The following is a 21703-nucleotide window of genomic DNA, read 5'->3' on the forward strand; positions in this document are numbered from 1 at the left end:
AAGTGTTTTTCTGAAAGGACTTTCGTTAGCTTCGCTTTTTTAATTTCTTTTAATACCATTATCTTCAATAAAACATGTATAACTTTTTATATAACTGCATTTCCTAGAGAATTAACCCAAAAAATTAATAACATTGATTGTTAAATTTAATTAAAATTTATTATATTACAAAATCTGTAAAAAAGATATTAACTGATCAAGTAATGCAAAAATAACGCCAAGGTTATAGAATATTTATAAAAAATAAAAGAATTTTCTACATAAACTTAATTTGTAAAAATGGATGGAATGATTTAAGTTAATTCGCGTCATTGATTTATTACATATAACATTCTAAATTAAAAGAATATTGAAAAGGCACTTAAAATTTTCTAGCAGCTCCAATTTTAATGCCTTGTGTGATAAATTCCATAGATCTTATATTAAACTAAGGCATTTTTTAGCAAAAATTACTTCTTTGATGAATTGCTTTGACATCAATGATTAATTTTCTTTTGATATAAGATATGCTACTGTAATTATTAATAATGTACTAGACATAATGACAAATTTGTTTACAGTTTGGTGCATAGCAGAATTACAACCATCTTTGCTTGCACATGTGCAATACTCCATAAACAAATTATATGTGCCCGTCCTCATCAAGCAGAATCTCTCATCTAATTCTATACCAGGCTCACCCATGTATGCACAGCTTCTGAAATATCTCCATTCTCCATGGACTACAAAAATAATGCGTTTATGTTTGTTTAATATTAAGTTGTAAATTATAAAATCTCACTTTTTTGCCTTATTTTTCTACACATTGTTGCTTTGGCTCCAGGTAGGTGGGATAACTCAGGTTCTTGAGTACAATCTGTGATGGCCAATGAGCTATTATCAAAAGGATCAGCACATTTTGGATCATTATCAGAACGACAGTCCCAACATTTAATTGAATACACTAAAAAATGAATTTAAATATCCGTACAAAAAAAAATATTTGCGGATGCGGAATAATTTTCGTCTAATTTGTCTGCCATCATATTTTAATTTTCTTTTATTAGCTTCTTACAAAAAGCTTTATTATTTACCTGTTTGGCACACAAAAAGTACAACAAAAAATAAAATAATTATTTTGTTGCATTTTATTTCCATTGTAATATCATAAAAAAAACAACGAATTAAATATTTAAATATAAAAACCAAAATATTGGATCCGCCCCTCTGTCTATCTAATTTATTATGACAACAAAATCAAAAAATAGATAAAAAACTTGACATAACAAAAATAACTGTCATAATAAATGTATTTCTGTCAGTCGTGGCCGTGGTAAATAAATGATGTGCATATAACATACTTGCGACCGGTATTACCATTATTTTTTTAAGTGTCATCTACGATGTGTTACTCCTAATGCCATATATATCTGTCAGGCCACCAAGCCTAGCGAGTAAAACAAAAATAAATTCCAAATTCATAAGAAGTTTATTATTTGTATGAATTATTTATTTTTTAAATTTGAGTTTTAAAAAAAATTGGGTCGTAAATTCCTTGGAAAAATGCATTAAAAAATATGGAATTTTTATTTGAAAACATAAAACACAACGGTAACGTTTACAAATCAAGAAGAAATTGAGCAATTAAGTTTGAAACATATTCGATTTGTAAGCACACAAGCCAATCCAACCAAATCGTAGGAGAAAAACAAAATCTTGTCCTAATTTCTATCCAACTTTTTGACAGCAGAAACAATCAAAAATGGTGAATATAAAATTATTCTTATTTTTAATCAAAAAAATAAGTATTAATTTAAAATAGATTACCACACAAGTAAGTAGAAATAATTATGTAACCTTACTAGCATATAAGACGTTATCGAAATTTTAATTTTTGCGTTTCAATTCTAGCCCATTCATTTTTTAAATATGAAATGAGTGAATTTGAATATGAAATGAACTTAAGATTAAATCAATTCGGCAAAAATTAAAAAAACATTTGATGTACCAATATGGTCAATATTTTTAAATAATTAAGGTTAAGGAAATTGTTATACTATTTTTATTTTTTGTTTTACCTTTTTCCAAGTTTTTGACTTAAATATTTTAAAGCTAATAAAATAAGCTTTGAAAGCTTGTTTTAGTAAATGAAAAATAGTGTACTTCATTATAAATTGTTCATGAATTTACCGTTATATAGAATTATAATATTGTTTTAATATGTTCCTGTACCAATTAGTGGTTAGAGCTGTATGTAGCACTAGTTTGACTCTGCATTTACGTGACGGCTTATGACAACAGATGCCGTAGCACACTTAAGTTTAGACGGCGATTTTTTGAGCAGATTAATGTGGGTATGAGTAAAATGTTTCTATTTTAAAAATGTTTGCAAAAGTACAAAAAAATATAAGTGAAAGGCAAAGCAAAACTATTAAGTGTTTTTTGGGAATCACTGGAATAACAAAATCAAAATACGTTGCGTAAAACGTACTGCGCCTTTGTGGCCTTTAGTATTTTTTAATCAAATACTAAAAAACACTTTTGAGTTTACACAAATCCTTCAAAGCAAAGAAATTTTAAATCCACTATTAAAATTTAAAAAGAGACATGTCAAGAGTTTCTCCTATATTCCAATTGTCTATATTCTTTTAAATTTAAAAAAATTAATATTTTAATATTTTAAGTAAAATATTTATCATAATTTAAATGACATATCTTATATATGATGTCATTAAAATTTTTCCGTAAGCACTTTATTCATTCTTCACTTTTTCAGCACTTTGGTTTACTACTTAATTTTTCTTTAATTTTTAAATTGTGAATGAATGTTAAAAGAATAAAAAAATCAAGTCTCATATAATGCTTGAATACTTACATTTTTTATGAGTTAATAAAAGAATCACTTTCGACAAAATTGTTATCTGCCAACTATTTCTATTTAATGATATCGATACGAAATTAAAATCCAAAAAATTTTCTGCAGAAATTTTTATGTTGATATCAATTATATTTTAGTCATCAAAAAAGAGTTAATTCAAGTGGAATTGTTCCAATGTGTGTAAAAATTGATTTTGATTTTGTGTCCGATTACCAAAAAAAAGTTGGTGGACGTGTGAAAGCGTTGATAAATTATTTTGAACTGACGTACTGAAATAATCTGTGAACATTCGAGTAATAATAATACTATGTTAAAATTTTTTTTTGGACTAAAATTACTAAAAAATTAAATCTTCAAAATAATTTCTTATTATTTTGGTTCTTTATGAAAACCTAAAATTTCAGTTGATTCTGAGCAGTTTCATTTAAACATGTGTACTCCTTACGAATTTTGAAATTTCAACAAAAATATCAGCTAACTTATATAAAATTTTTTTTTAGACTAAAATTACTAAAAAATTAAATCTTCAAAATAATTTCTTATTATTTTGGTTCTTTATGAAAACCTGAAATTTCAGTTGATTCTGAGCAGTTTCATTTAAACATGTGTACTCTGTACGAATTTTGAAATTTCAACAAAAATATCAGCTAACTTATATTAAATTTTTGGCGGTAATTTATGTCATAATTGCCCAATACTGTCAAACCATGCAACTCAACTTAAAGTAGTTGCAATAAAATGCAGCACTTTTTCATTTTTCAAAGAAAATTTTGAACTAGAATTCTGGCTATAATATCCGCTAATTCAAAGAAATTCCATTAAAAATGGCAAAACTACCATTCAATTCATCATGACATTTACACTTTTTATTTTTGATATGTCTTTTAAACATTGTCAAACAATAAACTAGAAATAAGTGACTTCTTGGCTCTTAACGTCAATTAAATTCATTATTCGGAAAACAAGATTGTTTACATTTTACTTTTTAAGATACATATACTAATGTGTTAACTTCACATATTTTTTATTATTGAAGATTTAAAAATGAAAACATACAAATTGATTACAGTTGCAGCCATAACATTACTGGCAGTTATAGAACAGGGTAAATATTATCAAAAAAATCAAAGGGCGTGGGCTGGTTAAAAGAATTTATTTAAAATCTATTGAACATTTTAATACAACACAATTAATCTCATATTGTACTAACGAATTTTTTAGTTTGCTCAGTAAGATGCTATCAGTGCTCATCGGCAACAGACCAAAAAGGAGTAGACAGTTGTGGTGCTTACAAAAAATTTAATAGGTCGGAACACATTGCTATTGAATGTAACAGTGATGAATCACATATGCCCGGATCATTTTGCATGAAAGTTGTTCAGCAGAGTCCCAAAGGATTTATTTGTATAGAATCGTTTACTAAAACTAAATTTAATCGTTTACTAAAAGAAAATTTAACATTTTTACTTAAACATATTAAATTAATCTTCTAGGGGATGGCCGATGGCGTCAAGTAATTAGAAGATGCGCTTCAGTCGCAGAAACTGGTGTTACAGGAGTTTGTAACTGGGGTGTATATGAGAATGGTGTATTTTGGGAAGAATGTTATTGTGCTGAAGACAGCTGTAATAATTCAAATAAAATAAGAGCAACTTTCGTATTAATATTGACCATGATAACTGGGAAAATATTTCTTCATGCTTCTTAAAAACGCTGCTGTAAAAGCACAAATTTTTATAAATGATATTAGATATTTTTATAAAATCATCCGTCCAATTAAAAAAATTATGTATATTAAAACATGAATTAAATGTGTTTAGAATAAAAATCGTAACATTTTTAGAAAAACTGTTTTTTATAAAAAAAACAATCCATGTACATGCATAATTTTGAACGAAATAAGTCAAAAATTTTATTTTAAAAGTATAGAACATGCAATAGGGTACCTACCTACATATTTGATAATTTTCCTAAAAATTTTCATGTTCATAAATATATGTAGGTATGTGTAATTAAATTTCAAATTATTTCCACTGATTGTTTCAATAATATTTAAGTAAAGAATTCCTTAAAAAAGAAAGAGCTTTTAAAGAATACACTGTCAATTTATGTAAACTATTCGAATAATTAGTTTATATTATATACTGTTATTGAAGAGAATATGTATTTAATTGCATAATTATGATTTGAATGTAAAGTGCTATTAAGTTTCTGTCAATAAATACATACATATTATACGCGTGTATTATGATCTAATAACTATATATGTTTGTTTCTGACCATATCTCGGCTACGATAAGGAATATTGATATAACAAGTTACTATTTGGTGTCAATGAAAAAATGTTGTGGCATATTTTATGGTCAAAGTTTAATACAAAAATTCTGAATCTTTTTGGGTAACATAATTTGATGATAATTCTTAAGCTTTAAAGTTACAAAATATGAAGCTACAAAATTGAAACAGAAAATTTTAATTTACATGTGTAATTAGATATGTGTTATTCAGATAAATACGTATATACGTATAAATATATTAATATTGAAAAACTTAAATTTTTTACGAAACATAACTTTTTCAATTTTTTTAATTTTATTTCATTAATTTTATAAATTTTTTGATATAACATTCAAATACAAATATTTTTTTTCTTATTTTACTAGTGATAATCAGTTATTAAATAATAATTGTTTTTAACGTAATTTTTAACGTATTATTAAATACTTATTACTTTTTAAATGAATAATTAATTTTTCAACACCTAAAACGATTATTTTAACTTATGAACAACTTATATTTTTGATATTATTCATTTACATGTATGTACTCACAGTTTACGAAAATTATAAAATTTCGATATGAAATGAATTATGAATTATGAAATTGTTAGTTTTTAACCAATGAACGAGGAAAACATATTTTGTAAAAAGCACTCAAAGAAGCTTTATTAGTTTCTTATTATTATTCAATTTGTTAAACAAATATTTTCCTTTAATAAATAATTTATTATTTAACACTTTCATATATAAAACTTCATACAGTACTTAAATACAACATATTTTTTTTTTATAATTTTTGTAATTATTTATGAGATTTTCTATTGAATTTTGACAACAACGTTCTTGCAGTATTATAATTAACTTCATTTTATTCTTTTTTTTTGTAAAATTTATTGTGTTAACTACATTTTTTTATTACCTACAAAATGCAAACTAGTTATAACATATTAATTTACTTAATAACACTTATTTTATGTATCATATTTTCTACTTATCGCTTATATTGTAAATATCGGAGGTATCACAAAAACAATTTAACTAGGTGATTTGATTATTTTTCATTAAGCGACAAAAAAACTTTTAAGTTTAACAGTATCATTATTAAGGATTAATATTTCTATAACTGTTGTTACATTCGTTACCATTGCATAATTATAATAAAGTTAAAGATTGAACTAAGATGTACGTGACAAACATAATATTCATTTACATACTTAATTTATTTTCGAAATTATAATAAGGTTTATGCATAATATTTATGTAGCTCAAATAATTTGTTTCAATAAAGATTTTCCTAGGATGTTATAACATACGAGTAAAATGAATATTTTAAAAAAATACAACGCAATCAATACGCAATGTAAAGCAAGTAAAAAAAGTAAATTTTAGCCCTTTTTTTGATTATGTATGTACTATAACATGTGTATGTTCCTTTTTTAAGCAATTTATATTATCTCAGTTAGTGAGGGCATTTTAATAAGAATAGTTATTATTTTAATTACAATACATATAAGATTCTGCTTTCTAAAAGGTTCTCGGTTTTTCTACGTATGTATAGTTTCTGTTATATTCAGATCTATAAAGAAAAAGATCTATTGAAATAACTCTATAATTGTGAAGCAATAAAATTTTACATAATCTTAAGAGAAACGTTAAAGTGATAATTTAAAAAAAAATGCTGTATTAGTATAAATATTAAATTGTTTTTCTACTTTATTTTGTTTAAGCAACACTGTTATATAGTAAGTGCTGTTTAACCAAATTATTATTTTTATACATCTCTATTATATGTACTTGTTTTTTTGAGTGTAAAGTAATTATTGTAACGTTCTTGTAGTTACAGAAATTCAACGAATCTTGTGATGATATACATAATATAGATATACAAAATATATAAATTAAAAAATTAAAACTTTGGGGGTAAAAAATATTTAATGATATCTATAAGCTGTATGAGATTTGACACTGAGCCTAGTAGTTATTTAGAAGGTAATTGAATGAACTATAAAAACAATTAAATTTTACCATTAAAAAAAAGGGACCACTTAATGTTTCTGTTTTTTAATTGTTGTTAAAATGCAACAATTGTTATTTATAAATATATAATATTCATATCTATTTCACACACATATGGACATAGTTATAAAAAAAATTATTGATGACATGTACATATACATATAAAAAAATATTGGAACCGATTTTCGTTTTTCTGCTAGGTGGGTTTTTATAATATTTTTTGCTTAAATGTCTACATACATACATATGTATATATTTGCTTTAATTTGATTTAATTTAATTACAAATTCTTATTAATTAATTTTTGGCTTTTTTGCCAAAATTGACAAAAATTTTGATATTGTGTATTTTTAGATATTTTATTTGTTTATCAAATTTTAAAATCTTCAAATATTTTAACTTTAATAAACATAGTAAATTTGTACATACATAATATTTGTTTTTTATCTCATTAATTTTATTGACAATTGTTTTATTTTATTGATAAATTCTATTGAATTAAAATCGTTTGCCTACATTTTGGCCTACATTAAATGAGTAACAGATTAAGTAAAGTAAACTATAAAAAATTATTTTTTAATAAATTAAAAATTTCTCACTACTTGCACAATATATGTATGTATATTATGCATGTATAAAAGTATACATATAGTATGTATAAAAGTTATAAAGCTATTTCAAAGAAAAAAGTATTGGAAAAATTTATTATGTTGTGCTATAATTCGATATTTATAATGACTTAATAATTCAAAATTTGAATAGTAAAATAGACTTGGTGTCTTAAAATGTGTAAATATATTATTTCACTAAGTTGCTTAAACTAATACTAAAAGAGTGCTAAAATTTAAATATTAATTATTACCTGAAACCTTTTTCAAATAAATTTAATTATTTTTGAGTTTTGATAATTCGGATTCAGAATTTTATATACAAATTTTTATCAAATATTATTATGAAAATTATAATAACAGTTATAATTTTATTTATATTAAATATTATTAAAACAAAAATTATAATAAATTTTATAAATAAGTACATACATATTTAAAATTATTTGAATTACAAAAATGCTTAGTTCTCTAAAACGCTTAATTTTTATCTACATATTATACGAGCATACATTAGATTTTATTCGTTAACAGAATTTTTATCTTGAAAAATGAATGATTTTATGTATGTATGTACATACATATGTATGTACACAAGTTTATTATTATTTCATTAGCGTATACCTTAGATTTATTTTTGTCTTTATACACAGCTATTGCTGTGTTTTAAATAGCCCCCCGAAACCCCAAAAATGCCATTTTTCAACTATATTTGTATTAACAACTTTATTTTTATTGCTGCTAACAAAATCACAAGCCAAAGATGAAAGAAGCTGTTTTCCATACATTATTTACTATTAAAAAATTTTCTTATATAAAACTCTTTTTAAAGACATTGATTAAAATTTAAAATTTTTTTAATAATAGTATTTTCTCCTAAAACGTTTATTTTGTTATAATTTCATTTTCTAATTTTTGTTAAATTTGACATCACTTTTTCCTACCTTGTATTTGGAATAAATTATTACAACTCTCTTTTTAAAATACATTATAATATGGGAACAAAACAATAAAAATAAAAAAGTCCGCTCACAATACGCAACATAGTTGAAATTTTTAGGCCTATAGTGCTCTTTTTTTTAACTTGGGGCACTTTCACAAAGTTTCTAGCTCCTTCTTCAATAGCGGTGAATGTAAGTTATTATTAGGGAACGGCTTCTTAGGTACTAAAAAACTACTTTAAGGCATCTAAACAGGTCGCTTTAAACTGGAAGGTGCCTAAAATTCAGCTAAATCGTGCTGAAAAAAACTAAATGAATTAACTAAAAATATAATTTAACAAAATTTAATCCAAAATAACAAACAAAACCTAAAATTCAGACTTATAAAAACCCAAAGGCATCACCTATCATAAATATACATTAAGATCAAAAAAAAATTGTACAATCAAAACAAAGCTTCAGTTTTGATTGTACAACTTGGTTAAATATCAATTTAAATTTTGTTCAATTTCAATCAATTTAACAGCTGTGCTAGTTGTGTAAATAATATTTAAAAGGTAATTTAAAAATTGTATAGTTGATAATACATGCAAAACTACTTGGCTCTTCTTGTCCTTCTTTTAACTGAAATTTAGCTTTTTATAAATTTTACAGAGCTAATATACGAGTAGTCTTAATAAAAGTCGTGCTAATTGTGTAAAAATATATTTAAGAGATATTTTAAAAATTGTGTAGTTGAAAATACATGCAAAACTATTTGGCCCTTTTTTTTGGCTGAAACTTAGTATTTTCTAAATTTTACTAATCCTAACACATATACGCAATTATGAAGAATGTTATGAAAAATTTCGTAGGCATCTATAGCGCACATTTTCCGTCCCATATTAATAGCTACACATAAAAATTATGAAAAAATAAATGTCGTTTTTGACTTTTTAACTACAAATTCTTTTCCATAATGTGTGTAAAAAATTGGATTAGGTATAGGTTCTGAATGTAAACAGGAAGTGATATTACTTGTTCGTAAATATACATTGTTTACGATATATAAAAATGTGTGTATCATCTGGTTACATATGCTTATAGCAAATTCGTCCCTATCCTAAGTTTATTATATTTTTATACATACATTTTATTCTATTTCAATTTTCCAATTTTTCTATAGTTAAGTTTATCTTCAAAGAACATACATATGTACATTGTAATTTAAGTACCTTCATAATATATACAGATAATGTAAGTACAGGCTTATCTTGCATACCGATTACTGACATGTATTTTTATAACATTACACTGAGCTTTATTTTTAACGAACGTCTATCAAAGAACAAAGTATAATACGTGTTATGTATACCTATGTGTGTATGTACATGTATTTTGGATTTGAGCATAAGTTTGTAAAAGTATCTATATGTAAAATATAATATTTATTTTACGTATGTTTGTAACGCTTGACAACATTTAAATGAGCTGGAAAAAATTGTTACATAAAAATTATTTTTACTCCTACTATTTCTTATATCATATGTATGTGTGTACGTAATACAAGACAAATTATAGGGATCTATTAACTAATATATTCATACATATATACATACAATAAGTTACAATACATAAAATTTACACATCGTTAGTTATATAATTATTTTGGTTTATAAATGTTATGTTGTAATAAACAGGGTGTGTCATATAAGGGGGCAAATAATTTCAAAGATGTCTCTTTGAACAAATTCCAGCAAAAAATTGTATGGGTGCAAGGGAAAAAAATTTAAAAAAAAATCTGACTTTGACAAGCTGTATTTTGAAAACTATGGCTCAAATAAAATTATTTGTAAGATCAAAAATAAATAAGAATCAATCGTCTGTTCAAAGCTCGGAATGCCAACGCTATATTGTATGGTTCCGAAGTTATAAGCATATATTTACATGCAGGAAAAGTCCGGTACCTTTTTTTTAACAAGCTGTAGGTCGAAAAACCACCCATACAATTTTATGCTGGAAATTTATCAAAGAATCTTCCCAGAAATTATTTGCCACCTTATGCGAAACGCTCTGTATAATTTTTGCATGTATATGTTTACTAGATATTTTATGTATGTATTTGCTAGACATATGCAACATACAAATGCAACATAATAATGAATAAATAAATATACTAATATAAATATGACTGACTTAAAAATAACTTTGTGTTACTTTATACAGGGTGTTTCGAATTCGATGGCAAAAAATTTTAGAAATGATTCTTTCATCAATTTACAGTAAAAAATCGTATGGAAAAAAATGTAACTGAATTTTAAAGAAATTTCGAGTTTTAAAAAAAATTAAAGAATAAACAGAAATTCTGTCTTTGACAAGCTTTTTCTCAAAGACCCCAAAGCTATGGCTCAAATCTAATTGATTATTAGACCGAAAATAAAGAGCAATCAATTACCTGTAAAATAAGCTCCCGATGGTTACTCTATAGCGCCTAGTTCTGAATTTATAAGCATTTATTTATGTGCAGGCAAAATCTAATACTTTTTTTCTACATGGCCTAGCTCGAAAACGAGTATATCTTAACCCCCCACACCATTTCGATTTTTGCTGAAAATTGATTCCTGAAATTATTTGCCACCCTGTATATGTGCACCTTATTTATGCATTTATTTATAAAGGAAAGTTATACCATATCCTTATTTATTTAACATTTTCATCGTTACTTCTATTGTTTTTTAAATGGACATTTGCTCACGCATAAGTAAAGCTATTCTTTTTGCCATGATTTTCAATAACATAATATTATTGCTATTTTTTTTTTTACAAAGTGGAGCACTTTTTTATTTTTATATCGGATAAATATTGTCATGTTTCGTTATCTTTTTACTCTTTATGTTTTATATTCTCATTTTATCTTATTATTTGGTTATATAAACAATAATTCAAATTCTTATCTTAAAATAGTCATTTTGCTGTTTTGATTTATTTGCTTTCTATAGTGTAGCAACTTCTTTATATAAATTTTCCCATAGGCATGGATTTATATACATACTTAACATCTTTAAATTTTGTTATATTTTGCAACATTTATGCAATCCTTTGTACATATCCTTTGTCTACATCAAATTTGTACGTACATAATGTAGATCTGCACATATAGGTACATTATGTATGTGTATACGTATAGTATAAAAAACTGCGGCAACGAATTTTTCATCCATAGAAAATTTTTGTTTTGTGAAATTGTTCACTGAGAGTTATGAGGAAAGAATGAGGAGCACATAATACATTATCATGAAATTAAAACAAAAACTTAAGTAAAACTTAATATGTAACGTACAAACAATATATAACACAATAGACTAGCATTCTAATGTTTCAATTTAGCGAGATTTATCCAACATTTTTAAATTTACCCCATCAAAAACATTCAATATAATATTTTGGCAAAGCGGGAGCATATCTCAAAAAGTTTTCATATTTTCAAAAAGTCATCGGATCATATGTTAACTAAGATACCTGCTAGATCTAGCTGCTAACTTTACATACACCACCTGTTCAAACTATACAAACCTTAAATCTTTGTTTAAATATGCGGCTTGGCCGTTTCGTTGTGCGAACAATTGAAATCTTTTTCATTAGCATTCAGAGTTTCTGAATTCATTGCACTTTAATTCATTATACTTTTTTTCAAAGTTTTTGAAAAAAAGTACTTAATAGTTTCACTCTGAAGTACGGGCCTCCTTCCATAGCATGTTAACAAAACTTTTACACCCTTGGAGATAGAAAGCTGAAATTTTATAAGTGCAAACACCCTTACAAGCAATTTATTTCCTTAAAAGACAACTTTTACCTATATCCCCCTCTAAAAAATATAACTCCTCAAACTCCTAATTGCATTTTTTAACTATTTATTGTAGCAAAATCATTAGCACTTTTTAAATTTTGCAAAAACAGAAAAGTAGTGGGTGGATTCTTTTACCGCGGCATACCATATTTCAGCATAAGAAAAATGGTCGTTATAATTTACCGTTATCTGAAATTAGCTTTTTCTAAATTTTTGATGTCATTTTCTTCTAGACCGCACGTTATAGCACTTAAGAATTTTAGCAACTTTTAGGCACTAATAAATATCCTTTCAAGTTAACGCCTCTCGAAATTTTGTAAACTAGTGCTAGTGGTAATTAATGCCCTGCTATTGAAAAATATAATAATTTTTCTTAACTCACGCAATTAAACCTTAAATTCAAACATTATCTCTTCCACTTTAAATTCTTTTTATATTGTTTGAAAGGTGTATGCAACTCATCCCAAATGTATGCAATCTTTGAAATATAAATGAACGACGCATAAGTCTGAAAGTAATTTTAATAATGTATGGATTTTTTTTAAAAGCAGTATTTTGGCTTGCTAAGGAGAAGAGTCCAGTTCGAGGAGAAAAATTTTTTTAATGAATTTTTCTGCCTTTAACTCGTTCCTTTGATTACGTCATCCATCTGTTCTGCAGTTGCATGAAGAAATTTCCATTAAGATAAATTAGTAGTGTAATAAGCACATTCTTATTAATTCCGCAACTATGATGTTGTATTAGTAAAATTCATAATTTAAGAAGAGTACTACATTACAAGCCTTTAGTTTGACCCAACTTTATTTTGACTGCAATCAGTAGCCTTTTCCAACATCCATATTTTCAGCAATACATACCAAAAAAATAGGTTTTATGTTTTTCATTTTATATATTTGAAAAGATTTCTTTTTCAAATTTTTCAGTCAGAGAATAAAATAGCAAATAGAAAATGAGTAAAAAGAGTAAAAAATTTGATTTATCTTTGCCAAAATTGTATACTCCCCTATTTAAAAACAACTTTATCTTAACTCAAAGCTTTAAAATTTGCACTCGATAAACGTATTAGGCTATTGTAAGGCATGCACCAATACCACGCTTTTCGACTATAATTTGTTCCTAAAAAATTCGTCGCAATCAAAACTTCCACAATTCGAGAAAACTTTTTGTATGGAATTGCATTGAAATATTAAAGTTACGTTCCAGTTCTAAATTAAGGCATTTTTATGTTTTTTTTAAATTTATTTATTAATACAAAAAATTAAAACATAAAAAATTAAAATAAAAACTCAACATAATAAAATCCTACTTTCTCAAATTTAAACTAAAAATTCATTCCAATTAAAAAAAAAAACATAAAAACTCAATAGTTTTTTCAAATAGAAAGGAATTATTTCTTGGAAAAAACCATTTTTGAAATTTAAACAAATTAAAATAAAACCAATTAAAAACAAGAAAAACGTTAAAGTCGGTTTATACCGAATTATACCCTGAACCTTGAAATATCTATTTCTTTCCATGTTTCTTGAATCTAACTTTATAAATTTTCCAAATATTTCCAATATGCTTTTGGAGTTGTATTGCAGGTACCCGAACCGGTCAAGTAATTCCACCAAAACTTCAAGGACATATGCGACTCATAATCGGACACACGACCGCCAAGTTTCATGAATCTAACTTTATTATTTTTTCAAATATTTAAAAAAAAGCTTTTAGAGTTGTATGGAAGCTACCCGTGGTAGCTAATCGGTGCAGCTATTTCATTAAAATTCTTTCAGAGTATATGTAGAATATAATTGCAAACACGTATTTAAAGTTTGATGTTAATATCTCCATTAGTTTTTGAAATATTTAAAAATATCTCGTTGAGTTGTATGGCAGCTGCCAAAATTGTCCGAATTAGTCCAATTACAATAGGGTCCGTCTTTAGGACAAAGGAAACAACTTGTGAAAATTTGATGCTGATTACATTATTCGTTTTTGAGTTATCATGTGATCGGGCGGACGGATGAACGGACAGACGGACGACGAAGAATGCTGAGCAAGAATATACAATGTCCAAAATATATATTCTTACCATCTTGAAAGTATGCACAGGATTTGCCTTGAATAAGAAAAAGAAGTAAAGAAACAGACTTCTTTTGCTTATTCAAGGCAAATCCTGTGCATCAGAAATCGTTTGTTTGATCGGAACTTATATTTTAAGTTGTTTGAATAAAAAAAAAAAGTGCTTTTCAAAATTTGAATGAAAAGGTATTGACAGACATTTTTAGCTAATTACATACTTATATGCAAATTACTTTCACAGTTGATTGAGTTTACGTTTTAGATATTATTAATGTTTTACGAACCTTCTACAGCTCAAGATATAAAAACGAAATTTTATCATAAATAGATATAGGTTAATGTGTTATTTCTCTAAATAAATTTTTTCCGTATCTTCTTCTTCTCACTAAATTCTAACTCTTCGAAGTTTTGAAACAAAACATTTTTGACGAACTTCTGTTTTCAAACAAAAGCAATTTGAAAATTCTTTAAACGCGAAAACACCAAGAATTACTTCTTTTATCATATAAAACTATTAGAAATGTTAGGCTAACAATCATTAAGATTAACCGTCATCTGATATGAGTTTTTCGCTAATTGTAGGCGTCATATTTCAACTATTGGGAACTGGGATAAATCCTTAAGATTTAATAGCTTTTAGATATCGATAAATATTTTATTTTCCTTTCGACTTATTATTATTCCTCAAAGTTTGAACAGGGTCAATTTTGTAATTACGTTATATTGATCATATTTAAATTTATTCAAAATATATGGTAATAAGGAGACTATAAATCAATAAATCATTTCCTTACTTAGATTTTTATTAATACCAAGTTCTAATACCAAGCTTCCAAGTTAAAAAGAATTGTTTCACTTTACAATAAACGGGTTTGATAATTAATTTTTTTTTAAATTTTTGTTAACTGTTCCACGGTCATTTATGGCAGACATCGGAAATTTTTATAAATTATAGAAAACAGACAGAGGCTTTGAGATTAGGTTGTTTATAAACTACGATTTAGTTTTTATTTAACTGTGTAATACGCAATTCAATACTGAATTAAAATTAAATTAACTTACCTAAACAACAATTGGCCTTCTTACGTCTATTGTTTTGCTTGGCGTTGTTGTTTCTAGCGATGATTGCATTGACAAGGATAAAGAGGATAATGTATTATTTTGCATGTAGTTTAAATGATCGGTTATTGTAATTGATGATAAGGGTGGTGTAAAGATATTTGAGCTTGGCGCTGATGACGATAAATCGAATGCTTCTGAAGCAGCTACTTGCGCAACAGTAGCCGATGATGAAATCGATTTGGATATAGATGTCGGTTTAATAATCTTAAGTTGCTTTTGTTGATTTATCGTTGCAACTGCATTAAATGTTGCTTCTGCAATTGCTATTGCTTCGATTGATGGACTTGGAAATGATTTACTGGGTTGACTAGAATTAACTGCTTTTGCTAATCTTCCAGTTGTTATAAATATATCATTCAATTCTCTACCTTCTTTATATATTTCAGCGACTGCCGCTGCTACTTTTCGGTCAATTCTTTTAGATTTTATTTTTGATAATACTGGCAGAATTTTATGTTTTGCATAAAATGAGGGTGACGGCGGGGGAAATAATAATTCTTCGGTAATATCATTTATTGATGACATTGCATATTTTGCACCAATACGTGACTCAATTGAACAATCAAATCCACTTCGTTGCCCATGTCAGACTTTTTCACTACCATTATTAGTGACTGATGTTGATACATTGTGTACTGCCGGATATCTATTAATAAAAATAATAAGAAAGAATTTATTAACACATAAAACAACACTTAAATTGGGTTTTAGCACTTTGGCAGAAAACAATTGAAAAAAGTGTTTATTAGTTTCATTCTACTAGTACGTCTGTCCATTAACAAAACTTCTACACTCTTTTATACAAAAAGTTGAAATTTTAGATATTAATTTTATTTGATATGGATTTATTAAGTTATTTCTAAATTTTATTTATTAGAAGCTTGTTTACTTGAAACTTACTGTATCGAAATTATGTACCATCATAAAATTACAGAACGGTCGTGAAAATTACCCGTTATCTGAAGCTAATGTTTTTTTATATTGTTAATATTGTTTTTCTTCTAGATAGTAAATTGTAAGAGTCTAAAAAAGCTATTTTATATTATTATTAATAGTTTATTTCGGTAGAAGGGAACCATTTTTATCTTCCACCTCCTCTCAAGTTATCGCATCACCTCTCGTAATTCGTAGTTCAAATAAGTTTGAATTTTCAACAGCTTATATTTTCGAAACGATATGCCATTCTAAATTTTTATTAAAGCAAAAGTTAACGGAAAATGTTATACCGTCAAAAAAATATAATATTTTATCTTAACTCATTTACTTTACCGCCGAATTCGACATTTATATTAACACTTCCTTCAATTTTTTTCTTTTGCTAATCTATAATATACGCTATAATTTAGTATAAATAATGTGCGAATAAATATAACAAAGCTGATTATGGGACAGATTATGACTTTAAGTTGCCGTATTACCATATTAATTTACGTAAAATTTCAGTAGTGTGTTTTCAGTATTTTCTAAGCTATATGGCCAAATTACTTTTGAAGTTGTATAAGAGCTATCAGAAAGAGCCAGCAATTTCAACGAATTTTATCAAACCATTGGCCCTACTCATATATTCGCTAGTATGAAATTAAAATATAACAGCTTTTATAGTTTCTGAGATATAGCCAAATAACTTTTGAAGTTGTACGGCAGCTACCAAAAGGAGCCGAGCAATTTCAGCGACTTTCATTAAACACATTGGCCCTATTAATATATGTACGAAATTTCAATACCACAGCTTCTAAGATATAGCCAAATAAATTTTGAAGTTGTATGGCAGCTACGCGAACCAGTATCCCGACCATGTCTAATTTAAATAGGCTTCTGGCACTTACTACAATAAATCATTTGTGAAAATTTGGTAAACTTACCTCAATTACTTTTTGAGTTATCGCTGGGACGGACGAACAGACGGAGCCCAATCGACTCAGAATTCGACGCTGATTAAAAACATACACTTAAGTCTATATCTCAGACGATTATTTCTTAGCGTTACAAACGGTAAGGCAAATTTAGTATACCCTTCCAACATACGTTCGTACGGGTATAAAAATGCTCTATTATTTAGTACCTTTCTTTTTGGAAGACAGGAAAGATTAAACGCGTTCAAATATACGATTAAGTTTTTCTTTCAAATTAATTTGAACATTAAATTTTTAAATAATATGCAGAATCAGTAAAAAGTAATATTAGTCAATTTCGTTCACAGAAATAATTTTCAATACTCCTTGCGATTTTCATGCAAATTTGGAATTTTTTTTTTATTTACTTTCAGCAATGAGAACCTGGTTAGTGGGATGCTTAAAGTTTATTACTCTTAAAAATAAAATTCAAGTCAATGATTAAGAACTAAATATGTATATCAAAAAATTTTTTTTTCAATAAACAAAGTGATATTTAAGACCAAAAAGCCTCATTTTATTTTTATCTTTAATTTTCGATTTTAAGTGCCATAGAAAATTTGAAACTAAAATGGTACTTTTCGTTAAAGTGGTTATGAAAAAACAGCTATATTTACCCCATTGAATTGGTACCAACGCTATTTGAACCGCTATGTCCATCATCACTTACACAGCTGTTTGGATGGGAAGTTTTGCAAGATGTTTGGGTTGTTGCTGAAGTGACACCTTTAGCATTGATCGTGGGTGTTTGGAACGATGTTGATGTAATGGTAAAATAGCCACCAGGCTTTGGTTTTATATGACGATTATTCATTTGCATATGAACAGTTTTCATAAACTCAATTTGATGGGCAAGTTTTTGTATTTCTTCCTGTTAAAAAAATTTTAAAATGCTTAGATATAAAATAAGTTCTGTATGTATAGCTAGTCATTTATATTGTTTACATGTTTTTGGTGTTACATTAAAAACCCAAATTCAATATGGAATACTGGCTGAACGAAGGAGTTGCTGGTGGCGGATCAGTAAATTTTGTGGCCAAACGGATCCAAACTCGATGGCGAAGTGGGTTAGGGAATTTATTCTGAGCAATTAGATGTTGAGCTCTCCTTCCGTCCGCCGGATCACTGTAGTGTATTTCAGACCAAGATGGTCGCAATTGGTTGGCGTCAGTATTTTCACTGACAGCCAGGCCGCGATAAGGGCACTGGGCTCTGAAGTCTCCACGTCAAGAACGCTCCGGGATTGCAGGTCGTTTCTTAACGAGATGGCGGGGCAGTTCGAAATAAACTCGAGGGATTTCACCTGAAAAGGAGAGCTTGGGCATGCCTCCAAGAACCCACGGGCTGCTGCTGCGCAACTTGGCAATGGAGCGCACCAACCTTGGATGGGTTAATGGAGCAACGTGTAACGCGACAAGGAATTTGTGGCCAAAGCTGGATTTACGTCGCACAAGGGTGGGGTTATGACGGGCCATTGTCTGATTGGCGAACATGTAAGGAGAATGGGCCGTCCCGCAAACGATCTTTATAGGAGCTGCTATGTGACGAAGGGGAGGAGGAAACGGTGACCCACCTTCTATGCTTGTGTCCGGCACTGGCGAGCTCCGGGCAGAGATTCCTTGGGTCTTACTTCTTCAAGAACGCTACGGACTTAGCGAATGTAAGCGTTAGGAATTTGAACCGATTTTTGAGGAGCTAGGGCTAGTTCAGATGCGGAGCGGAAAGCGAGAGATCCAACTGTACCACAACGGGCCTTATTAACCTATGTGTACCCTTCGGGGAGCCACGACAACCTAACCCAACCTTAGCTGTGCAAAATGAATGTTTACAAATATAAAAAAAAAGTTGGGTATGATTCTTTTTAGCGCGTTATTGACACTCTTAAGCGGTATTTCTCATAAAAGTTTTTTATACAGAATCATGAAAATTTGAGCATTGGTAAAATATAAATTGAATATTCCTCTTTCATAATCATATACTAAAATTTACCAAATGTTAAATAAAAGTATTAAAAATCAAATTTGTTCGCGTGAATACCAAAAAGTACAATTATCGGTACAACTATTGATATGGCTTAATGGTACAATTATTGACACCCTGGTACAACTATTGACATGGCTTAATGGTTTAATTATTGACACTCTGGTACAACTATTGACATGGCTTAATGGTACAATTATTAACATATTTTTATGAGAAAATAAAAAATAATCATATTTGAAAACTAAACCATATACAATTTGATTCAGTAATCAGTGATGTCACTGAAAAAAAAATCTTTTGCAGAATTTGCAATAAAACATCCAACTGCGTTTATAGCGTTCTTTCATAATTTTTAAAACCATAATTGCCAGACTATTCGCTTGAAATGTTTTACATTTCATTAGCTAGCAATATAATGTATGACAAAACGATAATAACACTGTATGGCAAGAAAAATCATATTTTTTATAAAAAAAAAAGTGTAAATTTGTAGCAACTCCAAAAGGAAATTTGAAATTAATAATCAAGTTTTCAGAAATTAAATATAATATCTTTTCTACAACATTATAGCTAAAATAGCAATTTTATAACGCAATTTATGTTATTTATGCCTGCAATGCTACATGTAGTACTTTCACAAGGTTTGGTAGCAGAATGTCCCTTGCGGCATTGCAAATTTGGCTATAGTAAAATATCAGGCATTGTCGTGGTTGTGTAGTAGAACATCACTTATTCATATAGTAATATTCACAAATATAAAGTAGCAAATTCGATCTATAAAAAATGGCAGTTTCAGCTATGTTTTATAGCAAAAAATTGTATTTTGCTTTTTCTTGAGAGACAACCGGGTTAAAAAATCTGAAATTTACATAAATAAGCAAATGTGCACTGTTTCTTTAAAAATTTCAAATTGCAACAGCTGAGTGACATTACCACTCGAATTCATGTCACCTATTTTTTTCAAATAGGTCTTATTTCAGGTTTACATAATTAGAAGTGTTACGTTTTTAGAGTGTTATATACATACGTTAGTGCTGTAAACTAACATTAAACCTCTAAGAAATGCTATAAGAATATAAAAATGAGGTATTATTTATGAATTTCTCGACGTAGTTATTATTAAACAAAAACTGCATTACAGAAATTTATTTCTGGTTAATTTATAGTACTATCATATCAATCAGAAATCGATATTCATAGTAATCAGACGTGTTAATTACTCTCGGAAAAAATTTTATTAATAAATAACGTTTATTGTATTGAGTTTAAATAGTTGTTCCTGTTCATATTGGGATTCCATCAGCTGTAATGGCTGAATGTAACAAATGTCGGACCAGTATCAGAGGCGAGACCGGTATAAGGTGTGCCGGGGTATGTGGTAAAATATATCATAGCGCTATAAAATGCAGTTGTTTAGATCAAGCTGGAAGCAACGCTTTGGACGCAAATAAATCTGTTAAATTCATTTGCGACGATTGTGTATTATATATTCAAAATGTTGATATGATTTTACAAAATATATTTTGTGCGATAAAAAAAACCACGATTATTTGAATGAATACAAACAAGAATTCGAGAATGCGATAAAAAAAAATGAAGTTGAAGTATAAAAGGTGCTCAACAGAAAGAATTTGATAAAGTGTCGAGAATAGCCGAATTATTCAAAACGGACACTGAAAAATTGAATACATCTGTAAACAAAAGTTTATTGAAGTATGATGAACTTTGCAGTGAACTTAAAAAAGTAAAAGCAAATGAGGTCAAATTAAATATAGATGAAAATATTTCATTCTCGGATATTGTAAAAAATGCTGATGCAAATAAAAAATTTCCGCAAATTAAAAAACAACTACCTTTGATTATCAAACCTATAGCAAAACAAAGGTGTAATGTTACAAGAGCAGATTTAAATAAGAAGGTCGATCCAAAAGACTTTAAAATAAAAAATATTGAGAATAGAGAGAATGGTGTGATTGTTGTTGAAACTGATGATAATCTAGAGATGAAGAAAATTAAATCTGCACTTGAAGGTAACCTGGATAAGAATTATGTAGTCAAAATTCCTTCTGAAATAAAACCTAAAATTGAAATAGTGCACATTGGTACACAGTACTT

At 27.6% G+C, this 21703-nt stretch overlaps 3 protein-coding genes across 15 annotated transcripts in view; 1 reads left to right on the forward strand and 2 right to left on the reverse strand.

The window, feature by feature from the left end:
* Positions 1-146: 146 nt before the first annotated feature.
* LOC129608566 (uncharacterized) lies at positions 147-1270 on the reverse strand. Its single transcript, XM_055520182.1, has 3 exons — positions 1074-1270; positions 782-943; positions 147-722 (listed from the first exon to the last, which is right to left on the reverse strand). The coding sequence occupies exons 1-3, from the start codon at positions 1135-1137 to the stop codon at positions 484-486; spliced, it is 465 nt and encodes a 154-aa protein (XP_055376157.1). The 5' UTR covers positions 1138-1270; the 3' UTR covers positions 147-483.
* LOC129608564 (probable G-protein coupled receptor CG31760) overlaps positions 982-21703 on the reverse strand; it is a 51034-nt gene continuing 30312 nt past the window's right edge. For 4 of the 13 annotated variants that reach the window (XM_055520169.1, XM_055520168.1, XM_055520167.1 and 1 more), the window contains 3 exons: positions 18223-18476; positions 15654-16359; positions 8007-11930 (listed from right to left, as the gene is read on the reverse strand). In XM_055520169.1, the coding sequence (XP_055376144.1) occupies positions 16299-16359; positions 18223-18476 (315 nt within the window). In that variant the 3' untranslated portion in view covers positions 8007-11930; positions 15654-16298. Of the gene's footprint in view, positions 1074-3064; positions 3137-5785; positions 6713-8006; positions 11931-15653; positions 16360-18222; positions 18477-21703 lie in introns of those variants that run through there. The other 9 variants (XM_055520178.1, XM_055520177.1, XM_055520179.1 and 6 more) reach the window with 7 other exon arrangements.
* Positions 3743-4705, forward strand: LOC129608567 (uncharacterized). Its single transcript, XM_055520183.1, has 3 exons — positions 3743-3962; positions 4079-4261; positions 4351-4705. Exons 1-3 carry the CDS (start codon positions 3902-3904, stop codon positions 4563-4565), a joined length of 459 nt encoding a protein of 152 aa, XP_055376158.1. The 5' UTR covers positions 3743-3901; the 3' UTR covers positions 4566-4705.

This window comes from Condylostylus longicornis, unplaced genomic scaffold (assembly GCF_029603195.1).
Source record: "Condylostylus longicornis isolate FDR11 unplaced genomic scaffold, ASM2960319v2 ptg000031l, whole genome shotgun sequence".
Lineage (NCBI taxonomy): Eukaryota > Metazoa > Arthropoda > Insecta > Diptera > Dolichopodidae > Condylostylus > Condylostylus longicornis.

Excerpts from the sequence above, each read along its gene's own strand:
- LOC129608567 (XM_055520183.1), top strand. The coding sequence starts at position 3,902 with ATGAAAACATACAAATTGATTACAGTTGCAGCCATAACATTACTGGCA. Across the intron at positions 3,963-4,078 it reads ACTGGCAGTTATAGAACAGG|TTTGCTCAGTAAGATGCTAT; the intron begins GTAAATATTATC and ends CGAATTTTTTAG. Across the intron at positions 4,262-4,350 it reads GAGTCCCAAAGGATTTATTT|GGGATGGCCGATGGCGTCAA; the intron begins GTATAGAATCGT and ends TTAATCTTCTAG.
- LOC129608566 (XM_055520182.1), bottom strand. The coding sequence starts at position 1,137 with ATGGAAATAAAATGCAACAAAATAATTATTTTATTTTTTGTTGTACTT. Across the intron at positions 944-1,073 it reads ACTTTTTGTGTGCCAAACAG|TGTATTCAATTAAATGTTGG; the intron begins GTAAATAATAAA and ends TTCATTTTTTAG. Across the intron at positions 723-781 it reads TAGAAAAATAAGGCAAAAAA|TCCATGGAGAATGGAGATAT; the intron begins GTGAGATTTTAT and ends TTATTTTTGTAG.